This window comes from Saccopteryx leptura, chromosome 3 (assembly GCF_036850995.1).
Source record: "Saccopteryx leptura isolate mSacLep1 chromosome 3, mSacLep1_pri_phased_curated, whole genome shotgun sequence".
NCBI classification, from domain to species: domain Eukaryota; kingdom Metazoa; phylum Chordata; class Mammalia; order Chiroptera; family Emballonuridae; genus Saccopteryx; species Saccopteryx leptura.
Window position 1 is genome coordinate 368724523 of NC_089505.1, and position 19156 is coordinate 368743678.

Here is a 19156-nt window from a genome sequence, read left to right on the forward strand (position 1 = left end):
GAAAGGAAAGGAAAGGAAAGGAAAGGAGGGAGGGAAGGAGGGAAGGAGGAAGGGAGAAAGGAAGAAAGGGAGAAAGGGAGGGAGGGAGGGAGGGAGGGAGGAAGGAAAGAGGAAAGGAAGGGAGAAAGGGAGGAAGGGGGAAGGAAGGAAGAAAAGAAAGAGGGAGGGAGGGAGGAGGGAGGGAAGAGGGGGAGAGAGGGAGGGAGGGAGGAGGGAGGAAAGAGAGGGAGGGAGGGAGGGAGAAAGAAAGGAAGGAAGGGAGGGAGGAAGGGGGAAGGAAGGAAGAAAGGAAAGAAGGAGGGAGGGAGGAGGGAGGGAAGAGAGGGAGGGAGGGAGGAAGAAAGGAAGGAAGGGAGGGAGGAAGGGGGAAGGAAGGAAGAAAGGGAGGTGTGAACAAACACACCTTCTCTCCAGGTCGGCCGGCCAGGCCCTGCTCCCCGACGTCACCCTGCACAGAGAAGAAGACACTGGTTGTTTTCCATGCACATTTACAGAGGTGACTGCCTCCCTCTGGTGGCCCAGTCATGTGCAGCTGCCCCACAGTCCTGTATTCTCACACATGTCTTTGGGGTTACAGCCCAAGGGTGCCGGCCATGGAAGCCAGTGTTCTGCACCTCGGGAGGCGGGGGTCGGGGGGCCTCCGCACGCCCTCGTGTTGATTTTGTCTTTCCCCACGGGGAGCAATGTCTGGAAATGCCCCTCAGGTGGAACAGGTGGGACCCACTCATTCTGAGGCTAAGTGGTAACCATTCCAAACAACGCAGGCCCAAACTCCTTGACTCCTACATTGACCCCAATTCCCAGCTGTGTGACAGTCCAGGTCCCACGCCGGGCGCGGGGACATTGAAGCTGCTGTGGACATGTCCGCGCAGAGACGGTCCCTGGCTGCCAGGCCGACTCTGGTGACCACAGGCATCCGTCTCCCCTCCCCACGGTGGGTCACCACAAAGGCAGGCCTTGGGCAACATTCTGTTAAGCTCCCAACCCGAGCCTGGAAGCAGTCCCCCACGCAGGTAGGCAGTGGTTCTGGGAGGCGAGATGAGGTTCTGACCTCGGCCAGCTGGTTCCTGACTAGCGTTTTGTGGTCAGTCTGAAGAGGGGACACAGCACCAGGGGGACTTGCTCTCCGACCCCCGGGCACCAGGGTGCCGAGCCTGCCAGGTCCTGAACAGGCTCTGATGCAAAGAGGTGAGTGTGGGGGTGGGAGAAGCTGTGGTTTCTAACCAACCACATGTCTGGGGATCACTAACTTCATGAAGGACGGTTTCTATCTAACACCCTTTAGGCCACTGAGTAAAAACCTTGAAGAAGACTTCTGTGAGGACATGAGGCTTTCTGGGGAGGAAATGCACACACGAAGGGATGAATGAATTAAAGGGTGAGGGAAGGAAGGAATGGATGGATGGATGGATGAGCAGGCAGGTATGCCCGCTCATAAGGGTTTCCCCTGCAGCAATGCTAGACTCCATGGGTAGTGAGGGCCAGCACCACCCCCTATCACCTGAGAGGAAGGCAAAAAAAAAATCATAATCATTAACTGGAGCGTCATTTAAGGACTATTATCCTGCAGCGCTGGGGGCGGCACCGGCAGAAAACCCAGACGCACAGCAATTCTCCCATCAACCCCAACGTTGACAAGCACCATTAGGAAGGATTGCTCGAACCGGAACTGTGTAAGCACTTGCCACTCAAACTGTCACTTCAGATCTGCTGGGCTGGTCAGGCCTCTGCCCTGAGAATTGCTCCACACGGGCTGAGAAGGGTGTGGAGGGGCAGAGTGTGGGCAGAAAGCATTCTCGGGAACCCCCGGGAAGGCCTCCTGAACCCGTGCTGGGAACCCCCAGCCAAAGGCAGGCGGGGCGCAGCCCTGGAAGGCTGCCTGGATTCTCGACTCGAGCCTCAGCGGCGGGTGCGTCTGCACATCCTGCAAACCACCGCGCGGAGTGGGCTCAGAGACCTGCCATTGGCAACGGAGCCCCCCTCTGCCTGGGAGATGTGCATCTTCCGGTGGAGTTTTGTGAACAGAAAGTCAGAGGCTGCAGGCCAGGCCTCCCCCGAGGCTGGGAGACCCTGTAAACGCATCGCAAGGACAGACGCTCAGAATTCTGAATCTCCTAGAGAAACGTTTTAAACATGCTGCACGTGGAGACCGCACAGAACGACACAGGCCCTGGAGCGACGCCCTTTCCTGTCTGACTCTGCCGGCCGTGAGTGGTGATCAGGAATAAAAAACACAAGGACTGGAAGGGGAACACGCTCTCCCAGGGCACCCCTAACTTCCTCCCGATACTGCCCATCATGACAGCGGCCCCTGCAGAGCCACACAGGACCTTGCCCGGAGACCGCAGACCAGAATGCAGACCTGAACACGGGCAGGCCCGCAGGAGTGGGGTTCCCACTTCCCCAGTCGGAGAAGACACAGCGGTGGGGTAGGGACCACCCACGCGGTCAATGAAGTCAAGAAGAGCCCACTACCTATGTGCAGGGGGCTCTGCCTCCCGCTGGGGGCCCATCACACGCCCCGCCCACAGGAGGGAAGCAGGGAGGCAGGCTCCCCGGTGGCGGCAGCCTGTGTCCTGACTCCGGCTTTGGGCAGGCTTCCGCACCCTTGGGGAGCAGTGGACGGAGGGCAAAGGTCAGGGGGAGGAGACCAGGACCCAGACGGAGAGAGGAGCCTCTCCCGCAGCTCCAGGGGCCTCCCTGGGCCCGAGGGGCCGCTGGTCCCCTTGCAGCTCAGCTCTGTCCTCCAGGTGTTGGGACCGTCCGCGGCTGCTGTTTCTGTGGTGTGCCACCATCCGGCCGGAGCCCTTTCCACCGCTCCCAGCTGTTTCTGGACCTGACCCCAGGGACCCTGACTCTGCCCCCTCTGTCAGATGGGGGTCACCCGCAGCCCCAGATGTGCCGTGCAGACTAACAAGGGCGACGGGGGAGGGGCGCGTCCATACCCTCAGGCCGGGCGTCCCGGGCCGGCCGTCCTCGCCTCTGTCTCCGGGCTGTCCCTGCAAGGAAGGCACCCACAGTCACCAGGCGGCCGTGCCGGGCAGGCACCTGCTGTGCTGCGGGTGAGGCAGTGAGTTCCCGTGCTCTGGGGGCCTTCGCCCGGCACGCTGCGTGACCTCGGTGACCAGCAGCGGGTCATACCCGCTGCCCGGTGCCGGGAGCCTCGGCTCTGCCTGTACTCCATAAAAAGTAACCGAGTAGAAACGGCGCTCTCTGCTCTTACCGAGAGGCTTAGAGTAAGACCTACAGTACTCTAATGTTTCTGGAATACAGAGTACGCAGTCAGCGTTACTTTCTGTCTTAACCTACAACAGAAAAGGATGGGGGGTGTTTACATTAACTGCCTGTACAATTAAGCTACATCCGTTCTGACTCTGTCATTAAAAGTTGAGTTCCTAAGTCTGCTCGTTGAAGAGCACGGTGATTTCCCCCTGATATTCAGAAACTCCCTTTCCAGGGCCGTGGAACTGCCTGTTCGGGCTGGACGTTCGCTCTTAAAAGAATTAAGTTCATTTCTTAAAAACAGGCCTTGTGGAGTTTTTGTATCTGTTCATTTGAAGTTTGCACACCTCGTTTCTGCCTCCCAATTTGATATTTTTTAAACCACTGATTTCTTTTTCTTAACGATCCTACGCTAGTGATTCCCACCAGAATATTTTTAAAATTGAAGTCTCTTATTCTGCAAGTAAGAGTCTCTGAAAGTTTTTCCTCCTTGCAAAGTAAATAGATTACACATTTCTAAGGGGCTGGTTAAAGCCCGTGGCTTCCCAAACCCTTTTCCTCAGCTTCCCTGAGTCCCGATCCAGGCTTTGCCATCCATTTATTTCAGAATTCCTCAGCAGCCAAGAACCTTCTTGCTCCTGCACTTTGGGTTCCCAAAGGCAGGGCCCCCCGCCCCTGGAGGACACCTACCTTGGGCCCAGGCAGGCCTGGGGGTCCGTTCAGCCCATCTTTTCCAGGTGGCCCCTGGCCCGAGAGAGAGAAGCAGAGGGGAGTGAGCGGCGGCCGGGAGGGCCTGTGTCCGGCCGTTTCCAGCCGGGAGCCGACGGCAGCCCGGGGTCTCCCTGCCTTCAGCCGAGGCCTGTCCCCAGAGTGCTGGAGACTCTGTGGGTCCTCCTGACACACTCGTCCTGACAGGGAGGATCACTGCGCTCCGGGCTAGGCTGCGGTACCCATGCCCTGGGCACGTGTGTGGGCGGGAGGAGCGGACGGCCGGCTGGCCCCGGCTCCGATGGGTCTGTCCCTCCCTCCAGTCTCCACAGGGCCCCCCCCCCGTCCGCTCCCTGACCCCTGCCATCACTGTCCCTCACACGGCTATCCTCCTTCCCGACTGTTCTTTAAAAATCCACAAGCTCCATGTCCCTGTGTTTAATACCAGACACCTCGTCCACCCCACCCTCAGGACATGGCCAGGACGGGGTCACTGCAGCTGTCGGCACGTGAGGAGATGCAGCCTCCACAAGGCCTAGTGACTGGCTCTGGGTCCTGCTCTCAGTAATAGGGACCCACGGGGTTACACCCCGACATCCTGGCTCTAGACTGGGCCCCTCCCACCGCCCTGGAGTGACCTTTTCTTTCACTTTCTCTGTGCACAAACACCCCTCCCCGCCCCTGACAGACAAAGAAAACCCTCTCCTAACAGGGCTCTGTTATCACGGTGGCAGCTGTGAGTGCTCTCAAAGTTTATATTTTATATATATAATATATATATATAAGCCCAGTGATTCTGCCCAGAAATCCCCTTGCCACCCAACTTAACAACTCCAGCATCTGTCTTAACAGAGAAAATTTCTCCACATGGGAATTAATAGAACAAAACGACCTCAGGGAAAAAGAGAAAAGACGCGTATGTCCACACTCCCCGGACCCCGCAGCTCAGGAGTAAGGACCCATCAGGAGAACCACAGGAAAGACTCTGCTGTGTCCCGGGAGGGCCACTTCTCATGCCCCTAACCCCGTCACTCTGTCACCTCTGCATGCATCCCCTAAGGTCAAGAAGTCACCCTTCAAACAGCACAGGGCTCTGGAACTCGCCCTTAGGGGACGAGAGTAAGTGCTGTGGGCCCGGGAGAGGGTGCCCCTCCCACCCAGCGCGGGCCCAGGGGGCGAGCAGTCCCGGGGGACGGAGCACGTGCAGTGCTCCCAGAAGGAGGAGGTCAGGGTGAGCACTGTGGTCCCCGCTGCCGGGGAGGACGGGGAGCAGAGCCCCCAGCGGGGAGGGCGGGGCGCAGAGCCCCCAGCGGGGAGGGCGGGGAACAGAGCCCCCAGCGGGGAGGACGGGGAACAGAGCCCCCAGCGGGGAGGACGGGGAGCAGAGCCCCCAGCGGGGAGGGCGGGGAGCAGAGCCCCCGGGAGCAGAGCCCCCAGCGGGGAGGACGGGGAGCAGAGCCCCCGGGAGCAGAGCCCCCAGCGGGGAGGACGGGGAGCAGAGCCCCCAGCGGGGAGGGCGGGGAGCAGAGCCCCCGGGAGCAGAGCCCCCAGCGGGGAGGACGGGGAGCAGAGCCCCCGGGAGCAGAGCCCCCAGCGGGGAGGACGGGGAGCAGAGCCCCCAGCGGGGAGGACGGGGAGCAGAGCCCCCAGCGGGGAGGGCGGGGAGCAGAGCCCCCGGGAGCAGAGCCCCCAGCGGGGAGGGCGGGGAGCAGAGCCCCCAGCGGGGAGGGCGGGGAGCAGAGCCCCCGGGAGCAGAGCCCCCAGCGGGGAGGGCGGGGAGCAGAGCCCCCAGCGGGGAGGGCGGGGAGCAGAGCCCCCGGGAGCAGAGCCCCCAGCGGGGAGGGCGGGGAGCAGAGCCCCCAGCGGGGAGGACGGGGAGCAGAGCCCCCAGCGGGGAGGGCGGGGAGCAGAGCCCCCGGGAGCAGAGCCCCCAGCGGGGAGGACGGGGAGCAGAGCCCCCAGCGGGGAGGGCGGGGAGCAGAGCCCCCGGGAGCAGAGCCCCCAGCGGGGAGGGCGGGGAGCAGAGCCCCCAGCGGGGAGGACGGGGAGCAGAGCCCCCAGCGGGGAGGGCGGGGAGCAGAGCCCCCGGGAGCAGAGCCCCCATCGGGGAGGGCGGGGAGCAGAGCCCCCAGCGGGGAGGGCGGGGAGCAGAGCCCCCAGCGGGGAGGACGGGGAGCAGAGCCCCCAGCGGGGAGGGCGGGGAGCAGAGCCCCCAGCGGGGAGGACGGGGAGCAGAGCCCCCAGCGGGGAGGGCGGGGAGCAGAGCCCCCGGGAGCAGAGCCCCCAGCGGGGAGGGCGGGGAGCAGAGCCCCCAGCGGGGAGGGCGGGGAGCAGAGCCCCCGGGAGCAGAGCCCCCAGCGGGGAGGACGGGGAGCAGAGCCCCCAGCGGGGAGGGCGGGGAGCAGAGCCCCCGGGAGCAGAGCCCCCAGCGGGGAGGGCGGGGCGCAGAGCCCCCAGCGGGGAGGGCGGGGAGCAGAGCCCCCGGGAGCAGAGCCCCCAGCGGGGAGGGCGGGGAGCAGAGCCCCCGGGAGCAGAGCCCCCAGCGGGGAGGGCGGGGCGCAGAGCCCCCAGCGGGGAGGACGGGGAGCAGAGCCCCCAGCGGGGAGGGCGGGGAGCAGAGCCCCCCGGGAGCAGAGCCCCCAGCGGGGAGGACGGGGAGCAGAGCCCCCAGCGGGGAGGGCGGGGAGCAGAGCCCCCAGCGGGGAGGACGGGGAGCAGAGCCCCCAGCGGGGAGGGCGGGGAGCAGAGCCCCCGGGAGCAGAGCCCCCAGCGGGGAGGGCGGGGCGCAGAGCCCCCGGGAGCAGCCCCAGCGGGGAGGACGGGGAGCAGAGCCCCCAGCGGGGAGGGCGGGGAGCAGAGCCCCCAGCGGGGAGGACGGGGCGCAGAGCCCCCAGCGGGGAGGGCGGGGCGCAGAGCCCCCAGCGGGGAGGGCGGGGAGCAGAGCCCCCAGCGGGGAGGACGGGGCGCAGAGCCCCCAGCGGGGAGGACGGGGCGCAGAGCCCCCAGCGGGGAGGGCGGGGCGCAGAGCCCCCAGCGGGGAGGACGGGGAGCAGAGCCCCCGGGAGCAGAGCCCCCAGCGGGGAGGGCGGGGCGCAGAGCCCCCGGGAGCAGAGCCCCCAGCGGGGAGGACGGGGCGCACAGCCCCCAGTTCCAGGAGCAGCCCCAGCGGGGAGGACAGGTTCCGGCACGAGGTGCGGGGAACAGGGGCGTGGAGGTGGGGTGCTCACCGTCTGCCCTGGGTGTCCAGGTTTCCCAGGGAAGCCGATCTCTCCGGGTAAGCCCTGCAAAGGGAGCCACAGGGGCCGTCAGTCTGCCCTCTGCAGAGAGCCTCTCTCCCACTCCCTTTCCTGGAGCAGGAGCAGGCCCAGCCTCTGGCTGCAAGGAGGGCCCCCAGGTATGGCTACACCCCGGGGCCATCGGGCCGTCCCTCACATAGGCCACCTCGACAGGCAGAGTCACACCTCTCGGGCTGGCGAGCCGAGGGCTTGTCTGGTCTGCATTGCGGCCACCATCACTTCCATCCCTCCCTGGTGGGACAGGGAGGACCACCTCCCCCTGGAGAACGCCCTCTGGGCCTGCCTCACCCAGAGCCCCTCCTCCCCTGCCCACAGCACCATTTTGCCAGCTATGCCTGGACTGGGGGAAGGGAAACGGTGACCATACCAACCCGGGCTCTCTCGTAAGACACCCCAGTGGACAAGCCCAGACTAATGAGTCTCCTCTGACATGTCTCTGGAAGCAGCCAAGCAACGTGCTGCACGAGCTCAAGTGACGTCCCTCATCTAAGGGGGGCATGGTCTGGAGAGCCCGAGGCCCGGAGAGGCAGCAGGTGGGTCTCCGGGTGTGTCAGCTACACAGGAAGACGTCCCCGGTGCCCAGGGGCCATGGAACCTCACTAAGAGCCCAGTAAGAGAAAGTCAAAGGCAGTCTTACCGGGGGGCCCCCAGGTCCGGAGGGGCCGGGGACGCCAGGTGGTCCGGGGGGGCCCTGCAAAGATAGAGCATGCAGCAGGTTACGAGCGTGTGTGCGGCGGCTCCTGGGGACGCTGACCTTTGAGAAAGGGGGAGGGGAGGGGACACCGTGATGGGGTGAGGCTTCAGCTCTTTTGTAATTTGTTGTTGCTGTTAAGCAAAAAGAGAAAATAGATCTGATGTAAAATTTATAAAATGTTAACATGTCCTATTGGGGTAACGGGGATATAAACTTATACGATCTACCCTGCTATATAGTTTCACTATTTGAACGTTAAAAAGAAACAGGTGTGTGCATCTCTGCACCCACATAGTGGATATGATCTACCCTGCTATATAGTTTCACTATTTGAACGTTAAAGAGAAACAGGTGTGTGCATCTCTGCACCCACACAGTGGATATGATCTACCCTGCTATATAGTTTCACTATTTGAACGTTAAAGAGAAACAGGTGTGTGCATCTCTGCACCCACACAGTGGATACGATCTACCCTGCTATATAGTTTCACTATTTGAACGTTAAAGAGAAACAGGTGTGTGCATCTTTGCACCCACACAGTGGATATGATCTACCCTGCTATATAGTTTCACTATTTGAACGTTAAAGAGAAACAGGTGTGTGCATCTCTGCACACACATAGTGGATACGATCTACCCTGCTATATAGTTTCACTATTTGAACGTTAAAGAGAAACAGGTGTGTGCATCTCTGCACACGCATAGTGGATACGATCTACCCTACTATATAGTTTATTTGAACGTTATCTGCACACACATAGTGGAAAACCCATCATCAAAGGTCTTCTAGAACAGGCAACAACTTCCGAAACACTGTCGGCCGCGAGGGGCCCAGGGTGAGTGACCAGCGCCCGGCCAGAACGTCCCTCTCTCTGCCCCTGCCATCCGGGGCCCCACAGGACTGCTGGCAGACAGGCCTCTGGGCTCTGTGGGCTCCGCATTCTCTCCAGATACGCCCTCCTTCCTCACCTCCCTTTCCCGAAGTCACCACCTCTGTCTGAAATGGCCTCCTGTTCCCCCGAGTGAAATGACTCGAACCCTCCTCCACGCTCAAGCCCAGCGAGACAGCGCTCACCGGACCCAGGCGCCCTCGGAGGCAGAGGCACCTTTTGTTCCCTCTGTGTCTGGCGTCACACGGTGACACCCCCAGGGCTGGGCACAGAGCAGGCGCTCAGCTCAGTGTCTGAACAAGTCCACGGAACCCAACAGAGAGCCAGGGGAGGGCTGCGCCTTCAGAGAGCACACTGTCACATCACCACTGGAGGGCGATAAACACCTAAAAACGGCAAAGGCTGCCGCTGCTGTGGACCGCTCCCTGTTTCTCCCTCTGGGGGCACACGTGAGGCACCAGGGGCGCAGAAAGGGACCAGGACCTCGGAGTGGCAGCTGTACCTGTTTTCCCTGTAGCTCACTCAGCCCTGGAGAGTCCATGGGGGCAGCGTCGACTTGTCCCCAAAGACGTGCTTTGAGCTGGAGCCGCAACAGAGGAGCCAGACAGGGCTGGACAGGGGGTGGCCGGGACAGGTACCAATGCAGGGGTCCCCCTGGTAGGTGAGGGGGCAGAGGGCACCAAAGAAGGCTCCTGGCCTCACCTATACTGTCACTCGGCCACATGCCGCCCACATGCCGCGCCCGCTCAGCTCTGCTCCCCTCTCCCGGCAAAGCCACGTCCCCGCGGGTAGCACAGGCCACCTTCCAGAAGGTGACATCTCCCTTCCCCCCACACTTAGTATTTTTTTATTTTGGAAATAATATTAGCCTTAAAAAAAGTTGTAAAACTGGGATTCACTGTATTATACAAGACGTCTTACATAGCCTTTGCCAATCTTCCTCGTTAGCATATTTCCTGACCGTGGTAAATGTATGAAAACCAGGAAATTAACGCCGACATGATAACCTTATGCCCCACTGAAGGCCTCATTTGAATTTTTCCAGTTGTTCCCCTGAGGCCCGTTTTCTGGTCCAAGGTGCATTCCAGTACATCACACACTCATTGAGTTGTGCTCGCTTCTCACTCCTCTCCACCTGCGGGAACTCCCCGGGCTTTCTCTGCCTTCCCTGACTTCAACAATTAGGAAAACAAAAGTTACCGGCTAGTAATTTTGTAAATGTCCTTCAATTTATGTTTGCTTAATGATTTCTTGTGTGTGTGTGTGTGTGTGTGTGTGTGTGTGAGACACAGAGACAGAGAGAGGGACAGATAGGGACAGACAGACAGGAAGGGAGAGATGAGAAGCATCAATTCTTTGTTGAGGCATCTTTGTTCATTGATTGCTTTCTCATACGTGCCTTGACGGGGTGGAGGTGAGAGGGCTACAGCAGAGCAAGTGACCCCTTGCTCAATCCAGCAAACTTGGACTTCAAGCCAGCAACCTTTGGGCTCAAGCCAGCAACCATGGAGTCATGTCTATGACCCCATGCTCAAGCTGGCGACCTCGGAGTTTCGAATCTGGGTCCTCTGGGTCCCAGTTCGACACTCTATCCACTGTGCCACCGCCTGGGCAGGTGCCTAACAATTTCTTATAATTAAAATCAGCCTGGCATTTTTGCAGAAGACCACATGTATGTGAGCTTATAGCCTTTTGAGTACATTGTACCAGGAGGCACCAAATATTGATTTAACTAATTAAAATGAGGTTCACTTTGATCGTTTTTTTAAACATAGAAATTAAATGTAACGGGTGACATTGATGAATAAGAGCACACAGGTGTCAGGTGAACATCAACAGCATGTGAGCTGTTGATTGTGCTGTGGGCCCACCACCCAGAGTCACACCAGTTCCCCTCACCGTGACATCTTCATGTCAACGTGACCTCCGGGGTTCTCACCGAACCCCCGTCCCACAAAGCTCGTCTGAGGTCCCTTCTCCCCACACACAGCCCCCCCCTTCTGGCTGCTCAGGCAGTTCCTTCTCCTCCCTCCTCACCTTCCCCCACGGGTGCCCTCAGACGCTCTGTGCTGTGTCACAGCGGCTGTTCATGATTCCGACCTCCCTTCCCCTCCCCCCTCCCTCTCCTGCAAATTCTGGCAGGCTGCTGTTTGCTTGTCCCAGAGTTCCACAGCAGGTCAGAGCGGACATAGCTTCGGTCATCATCTACTGAAAATTAAACCCCCCTTCGCAACAAGAATGAAAACCGAGGCCCAGAGAGGGCAAGGGCTCCACCTGAGCTCACACAGCCGTCCCCTCCGGTGGATCCTGAATGGTCAGCTCCTGAGGAGGCAGCTGAAGAGCCCGTCCTAACAGCAGGCACACAGGCCCCTCGTCTGGTCTCTGAGATACAGGTCCGGACACGCCCGAGGGGTGGGTGACCTTGGAAACACTCCCTAACGAACACTCCCCTGGTGGAGAGCCACCAAGTCTGGGAAATATCCATCCAGACCAACTCTACGCGCCACCCTAACTGCTGAAACTGCTACAAGCACAAGGGGACAAGGGGGGCTGTGGGAGAAGGAACAGCCCACCCCCCAGTCAGTGTCTGCTCAGCACTGCTGCTCACGTAGTCCACACGCCCACGAGGAGCTGCAGCTCGGGGAAAATTAACTGATATCAGACAGAGCTGCTGTCCAGACACAACGGCCCCGATTCCTCCCCCCTGACCCCCCTCCTCCGCCCTCGTGAACCGTCCACAGAGCACTCGGCCTGGGGACCTGGGTCTCACGCCCTCCTGTCACAGCCTGCTCCACCCTGGAACACCACTGCCCTGTAGGATGTGGGACGAGAACCCGGGGCTCACACAGGCTCGAGGACGGAGTCCGCCTCCCGTAGGACCCGTGAGCGGCACTCGGCTCACGGCCACGCACCCGGGAGGGAGCCGGCGACCGTCTGCTCGTCTGACGCTGTGAGCTCAGGGACTAGAGCAGCATCCTGCACAGCAGTGACCCAGCAGGTGCGGCAGCCGTCACAGGAGGGAGAAGACGCTGGAAGCGGGTCCAAACAGCTGTCGGAGAGGCAGCCGCTTCCGGGAGGGGCCAGACAGGCTGCGGCCAGCTGCCTGCAGCGTCCTCTGCAGTTGGCGGGGAGATTCTTGCAAGTCTGGTGGAAGGACAGCTGAGCCTGCAGGTGACACGACTTTCCCCAGCACCGCGGGCCCTCCAGGAGGCCTGTCCATCTCCCAGGAAGCGAGGTCCCGGAGGGCGTAGCAGAGGACGGGGAGCACAGGGCCCAGCCCGCGGGAGGGGGCCTGCGGCCACGGCGAGAGTGAGGGACAGGCGGCAGACAGGCCCCGGTGGCCGACGGCACCAATGGGCTTCTCCCCCTTCCAGCTCTTCCGCAGGAAACCAAACCGGGGGCCTGAGGCCACGGCGGGAGTGAGGGCCAGGCAGCAGACAGGCCTATGGCTGACGGCACAAATGGGCTTCCCCTTCTAGCTCTTCTGCAGGAAACCAAACCGGGGGCCTGAGGCCACGGCGGGAGTGAGGGACAGGCGGCACGGCCGACGACACCAATGGGCTTCTCCCCCTTCCAGCTCTTCTGCAGGAAACCAAACCGGGGGCCTGAGGCCACGGCGGGAGTGAGGGACAGGCGGCTGACGGCACGAATGGACTCCCCCTTCCAGCTCTTCTGCAGGAAACCAAACCACGCGACGACCTGGTCTCCAAGCTCACGACGATGCGCAGGACAGAGGATTTAAGGACTTCCGTCTGGCCTTCTGCGGGGTTCAGTGTCTTCCTCCCAGACCAGGGGCTCCACGGGGTAGGACCACAAGAGTCTGGATTACTGAACGCTGGTTGCCCAGCCCGGGCCTGGCCCACCCTCCTGGGACACAGGACCCCCTCTGTAAGCAGCTGTTTGGTCACGAAGTGCCATTTCTTCAGGGAACCTTTGACCTCAACTGGGGTTCTGTCCAAGAGCAAAATGCCCTGTCTGCTATTTTAGCACTTGGATTAAGGATGAGACATTAGAAGGCTACTGCCTGACCAGGCCATGGCGCAGGGGATAAAGCATTCACCTGGGACACTGAGGACCCAGGTTCGAAACCCCAAGGTCACTGGCTTGAGCATGGGCTCATCCAGCTAGAGCGTGGGATCAAAGACATGACCCCATGGTCGCTGGCTTGAGCCCACAAGTTGTTGGCATGAAGCCCTAAGGTCGCTGGCTTGAAGCCCAAGGTCGCTGGCTTGAGCAAGTGGTCACAGGTTCACCTGGAGCCCCCTGGTCAAGGCACACATAAGAAATCAATCAATGAACTAAAGTGCCACAACTATGAGTTGACGCTTCTCATTTCTCTCCCTTCTTTTCTGTCCCTGTCTGTCCTTCTCTCTGTCTGTCTTGCTCACTAAAAATAAATAGATAAATTAGAAGGGCATTTCACACTGTAACTATTGGATTATTCTGAGTATTAGTGTAGCAATGATAGCACAAGGAAATGAAAAAGAAATGGGTTAAGATGGTCCGGGTCAAATGCCGGGTCACCTCACGACAGCCACACGGACCTGGGCAAGGACGTCGCCTCTCAGCGCCCCGGCCTGCCCGACTGCAGTCCGGGTTAACGAAGGGGCGCGCCCCAGCCTGCCCGGACCTGGGCAAGGACGTCGCCTCTCAGCGCCCCGGCCTGCCCGACTGCAGTCCGGGTTAACGAAGGGGCGCGCCCCAGCCTGCCCGGGGGAGGCTTCCACCGCCCTGACTCACGCTCCTCTCTCACTGATAAACATATTCTTAAAAAACCCAACCAACCTGATTATTCACGAGAGTGACAAATTAGCCAAAAGTTGTAAATGTTAATCGCAAAATAATGACGATTTTAATTATTACTAATGAAAACAGCCCAAGTGCTGACTCCACTTATTAATGAGCCCATCAGTCTCATGCCTTAACGAAGCAATATTTGATCTTCCTAATGTGACAGTGGCCCAAAGGCTGTTTAACGTGATTAGTACTGATAAGCATGAATCGTACATGTCCAGCTGACCTCATCATCATCATCAATAAATGAGTGGCACATGGTTATTCGGGACAGCCACCCTCTTCCCACCGGGGCCGACCCGTGCGGCGGGCAGGGGAAGACGGGGGTTTGACTCCCACAGGTTAGCATGGCAACGTGCCCCCCGTGCGGCTAGGAGACGCCTGCTCTCGGGGGAAGACGGGGGTTTGACTCCCACAGGTTAGCATGGCAACGTGCCCCCCGTGCGGCTAGGAGACGCCTGCTCTCGGGGGAAGACGGGGGTTTGACTCCCACAGGTTGGCATGGCAACGTGCCCCCCGTGCGGCGTGAAGACGCCTGCTCTCGGGGGAAGACGGGGGTTTGACTCCCACAGGTTGGCATGGCAACGTGCCCCCCGTGCGGCGTGGAGACGCCTGCTCTCGGGGGAAGCCGTTCATGGTTGCTGAGTCCCCGCTTCACCCTGCACTGTGGCTCCCTGAGTACAGAACAGGATGCTGGCGTCTCTGTGGAGGGCCAGGTCTGCAAACCCACCCAGCCCTCTGGGGCCAGCCCCCTGCCTGGCCGTGCTCCCACCAACTAGAGGGGCGTCGTCCGTCCAGATGGCAGCAGCACGCGGCACGGCCTTCGCAGACCATCTTTCCTAAAAGGCTGCCAGGACCCAGAGTCCCCATCTACGACCTCACGAATGTGCCTATTTATCCTAACGCATTCTGGCCGGTGACATTTTCCATCTTCCAAAAACGGGGCAGCAAGACCGTCTCCAGGACGGCGGCTGCCAGGACGGTTCCCGCCCACGAGGCGGCTGGCTGGCTCTCCCCACCCCACGCAGAGCGGGCGAAACCCTGCGCTGGTCTCTTTAGAGCGAACGGGGGACAGGCACGCTGTCCTCCGGGCGGTTATGAAGAACAGACGCGGGTGTACAGGGGCGACGAAGGACGAGTCCGGCGACAGCAGAAACACAGACACGCATCTCCCTGCCTCCTCCTCGTCGGGGCAAAACGTGCTGTCACGCAGAGCCTGCTGCTCGAGGACCAGCCCTGGTCAGCAGGTCAGCGCAGGGCCCTCCGTGGGGCCCGCGGAGGCTCCCTCTCTCCGGGACCAGAGCTCTGACCACCCTCTCCCAGGACTCCGCGCGTCAGAGCGTCCTGCTCTGTCTCTAGCTCCTTCTGCGCCACCAACATGAGGCTCCTCCGGGCACGGGGCTAAGAGCTGCTTAGAGGCCGTGCCCCAGGGCTAGGGGCGCTTAGTCAACGCTTGTGAGATCAACCCCTCGATGGACAAACACGCAGCTGGCAGCCGGAGAGAACCTCAGCCAGGCCCAGGAGATGGGGGTGGGCAGCGATGTCAGGGGAAGAGCAGATTAGAGCAGACGGACACACAGCCGCCGGACCAAGATCCGCCTCTCCGTCCAGGCGTAGCCCGTCGGGTGGGACACCCCACAAGCCCGGCCCCGCCTGGCTCTGCCCCACGGAGGGGCCTGAACACCCCCCGGGTGCCCGTTCCTGGCCTGGCCCCTGCCCCTGGGAGCCCGGCCAGCCGGCCTTGTTCCTGCAGCATCCGGCTCCGTGCCCGGCACTCCGTGTGGATCTGCTGAGTGAAAGCGACTTCAACATTTTAGATGAGAGAAGGAAGTGCGTTCTCCAAGGTCGCAGACAGAGGGCAGGGCAGACTGCGCTCAGAGCAATCTGACGGAGCGGCCGGGCGGCCGAGCGTGGGGACGCGTGAGCTCACTAACCCGCACTGGAAAGGGGGTAATGAGACGTGCAGACACTCCCTGTCTCACTCTCAGCACCCAGACGCTGCCACGTGTGCGGAATATTCAGAGCAGTGGTCCCCAACCCCTGGGCCGCGGACCGGTACCGGTCCGTGGCCCATTCAGTACCGGTCCGCAGAGGAATAATAAATAACTTACATTATTTCCATTTTATTTATATTTAAGTCTGAACGATGTTTTATTTTTTTAAAAATGACCAGATTCCGGCCCTGGTCAGTTGGCTCAGCGGTAGAGCGTCGGCCTGGCGTGCGGGGGACCCGGGTTCGATTCCCGGCCAGGGCACATAGGAGAAGCGCCCATCTGCTTCTCCACCCCCACCCTCCTTCCTCTCTGTCTCTCTCTTCCCCTCCCGCAGCCGAGGCTCCATTGGAGCAAAGATGGCCCGGGCGCTGGGGATGGCTCCTTGGCCTCTGCCTCAGGCGCTAGAGTGGCTCTGGTCGCTGCAGAGCGACGCCCCGGAGGGGCAGAGCATCGCCTCCTGGTGGGCAGAGCGTCGCCCCTGGTGAGTGTGCCGGGTGGATCCCGGTCGGGCGCATGTGAGAGTCTGTCTGACTGTCTCTCCCTGTTTCCAGCTTCAGAAAAATACAAAAAAAAAAAAAAAAAAATGACCAGATTCCCTCTGTTACCTCCATCTAAGACTCACTCTTGACGCTTGTCTTGGTCACGTGATACATTTTATCCATCCCACCCTAAAGGCCGGTCCGTGAAAATATTTTCTGACATTAAACCGGTCCGTGGCCCCAAAAAGGTTGGGGACCACTGCTTTAGAGGACGGTGAGTTAGGATGGATCCCCGTTCCCCTCTTCCCCGCCTGACCCAAATGCACGGTGCTCAAAAGGACTCGGGGACTGCGTGCACGGTGACCATCGCTCGCTGGGACACGATGTGGGTTTGGAAGTGCACTTGGCAGTGTCTCCTGGGCGGGCACCTCCCTGCCCAGCAGTGCCTGACAGCTGGTGTGACCACCACCACGGAGGTGTCCCCGGCTAGGTGGGTTGCTACGGCCAGATGGAAGAGCCCGTCAGCGACTGGAGGTCCCCTGCTGGCTGCCACTCCCTCCAGGGGGACAGGGACAGCCCCCTCTCCTCATGCTCACCGGGCCTCGGGGCCTCAGCACCTGGGTCTCACCCCTGCTCTTTCTCTGACTCCTTTTCAGTTATCATGAACAAAGGATGAGACTGAAGTTCAGAAGATGAAGTAACGTGTCGATGACGCCCAGCCGGAAAGTGGCGGGGGCTGCGGTGTGAGCCCGGTCACTCTGACTCTGTGACTCACCCCGGTGGCCTCCCCAGGAAGGGAATGGTCCGAATGGAAGGCGGGGGCCAGGGCGCGGGGTGAACTTCAGTGAAGGAGGCGCAGGGGGGGGCAGGGAAGGCGGAACCCCAGGCGAGGCCCAGCTGCCTACACTAAGGTGGAACTCACAGGGACACACAATTTACACAGCAGGGGCGCTGAGAGTGCCCAGGGGCAGTGGCCTGGGGACCTGCTAGGCAGCTGGTGGCCCTGACCACGGCTCTACACCCAGGTCGGTCTCGCCCATCTGTGAAACGGGGATGGTGACCTGGGGGGCTGCCCACTGGCAGGGCGGCTGTGGGGGCCCCCAGGGGACTGCTGGTGACGGCCCATGTGGAAGGGCGTGGGGGCGGCGCGCTGGGAAGAGCGCAGGCCAGAAGCAGGTTACACCAGGGCCGAGCCTGCCAGACCAGTGAGGGTTAGGGGAGGGGGAGGGTGGGTGTCCAGGAAGTGAGACCGTGTCCGCCTGGTAACACAGGCTTGGTGATCGGGACCCCAGCCCCATCACGGTGCAGAGGGGGCACTGAGACCCAGAGGGGAGGGGAGGGGACGTGGCAGTGTCCCCGTGTGTCAGAGTCAGATGAGAGCGGAACTGGTGTCCCTCGGTCCTGCAGCAGTGACCACCTTTTCGAGTGTGCCGGCCCTTCCGATTCTGAAACCACCATCCAGCTGGCCCTGCTTGGGGCCACCCCTGCGGCCTCCCCCGGGGCCTGCCCACACCGGCACACAAACCACTGACCCACCCTGCCCTGCGGCCTCCCCCGGGGCCTGCCCACACCGGCACACAAACCACTGACCCACCCTGCCCTGCGGCCTCCCCCGGGGCCTGCCCACACCGGCACACAAAACCACTGACCCACCCTGCCCTGCGGCCTCCCCGGGGCCTGCCCACACCGGCACACAAACCACTGACCCACCCTGCCCTGCGGCCTCCCCCGGGGCCTGCCCACACCGGCACACAAACCACTGACCCACCCTGCCCTGCGGCCTCCCCCGGGGCCTGCCCACACCGGCACACAAACCACTGACCCACCCTGCCCTGCGGCCTCCCCCGGGGCCTGCCCACACCGGCACACAAACCACTGACCCACCCTGCCCTGCGGCCTCCCCCGGGGCCTGCCCACACCGGCACACAAACCACTAACCCACCCTGCCCTGCGGGGAGACACCTCCACCTCTGCCTCCCTAGCTGTGTGCTCTGCACCCGTGGACACCTGGTCCTGGGGGCCCCCCGTGTCTCCACCGTTTCCTTTAACCCTGACCGTCACGCGCCTGCCCTCCTCTGGACCTAAATCCTCCGGGAGAGTGACCAGTGGGCATTCTCCCAGCACAGGAGTGGAAGGACAGAGGGACAAGGGACGTAGGGAGGATGAATGACCTAGTGAGTGTTCTTCTTAACACTCTGAGGAGGTGGCCATACACGGCTCTGGTTACCAGGCCGAGGACTGCCGCCTGGTCATTCACCTCATCAGACAGCACGTTTCTACAGGAACGTTACCTGTGGTCCCAGCGGTCCGGGGGTTCCAGGCGGGCCCACCTCGCCTTTCTTGCCCTACGTGCAGAGAAAGAAGGCAAGGTTAGCCGGCGGGAGACAGGCAGGGCCCCAGAACAAGTGGCAGTCTCGGTCTTTATTTCTCCCTCTTGGTGACCAGCCTGTCCCCTGGGGGGCCCCACAGAGAAGCAGCATGGGATTCGGGGAAAGGCTCCAGTTGGGGGTGGGGGGTGGGGAGCTTTGGCTGTGGGTCCGGCTCTGGGCCTTAGAGGATCTTGGCCCATGTTCAGCCTCAAATCCAAAAGGACCCGGAAGGTGCCTGAGAAAAGCCTCCTGTCCTGTCCTCTGCCACCCAGTGCCTTTCCCGGAAGGTCACCAACCTGGCCAGAGAGGAGTCTTTCCAGAGGCATTTTATGCGTCAGCAACCTGCACACACACGCACACACACATGCACACACACGCACACACACACATGCACACACACACATACACACGCGTGCACGCATGCACACACACACACAAACACACACGCACAGATACACACACGGACACACGCACACGCACACAGCCCTCTCCCCCTTTCCCATTCTCTCCCTCACAAACTGTAACTATCTTTCCCTCTGCAGGTGAACTCTCCTTTTCTTCGCTCAGCCACGCCCCCTGGGTGCGCCCAGAGCAGCCCAGGGAGCCCTCCAAGCTTGCTTGCGGCCGGCCGGGGCCACGGCCACGGAGCTCTCACCAGGAGGATGAGTCACGGTGCACCTGCTGGGGCCTACTCAAGGGCGGAATGTCCC

General features: G+C 61.2%; 1 protein-coding gene across 1 annotated transcript in view; it reads right to left on the reverse strand.

Annotated features, from left to right (window-relative positions):
- The window catches only part of COL22A1 (collagen type XXII alpha 1 chain), a gene marked incomplete at its 5' end in the record, with an annotated part of 223216 nt that overhangs the window by 88853 nt on the left and 115207 nt on the right, over window positions 1-19156 (reverse strand). The window contains 6 exons of the mRNA XM_066372771.1: window positions 404-448; window positions 2946-2999; window positions 3913-3966; window positions 7158-7211; window positions 7864-7917; window positions 18369-18422. Coding sequence (XP_066228868.1) covers window positions 404-448; window positions 2946-2999; window positions 3913-3966; window positions 7158-7211; window positions 7864-7917; window positions 18369-18422 — 315 coding nt within the window. The remainder of the gene's footprint in view (window positions 1-403; window positions 449-2945; window positions 3000-3912; window positions 3967-7157; window positions 7212-7863; window positions 7918-18368; window positions 18423-19156) is intronic.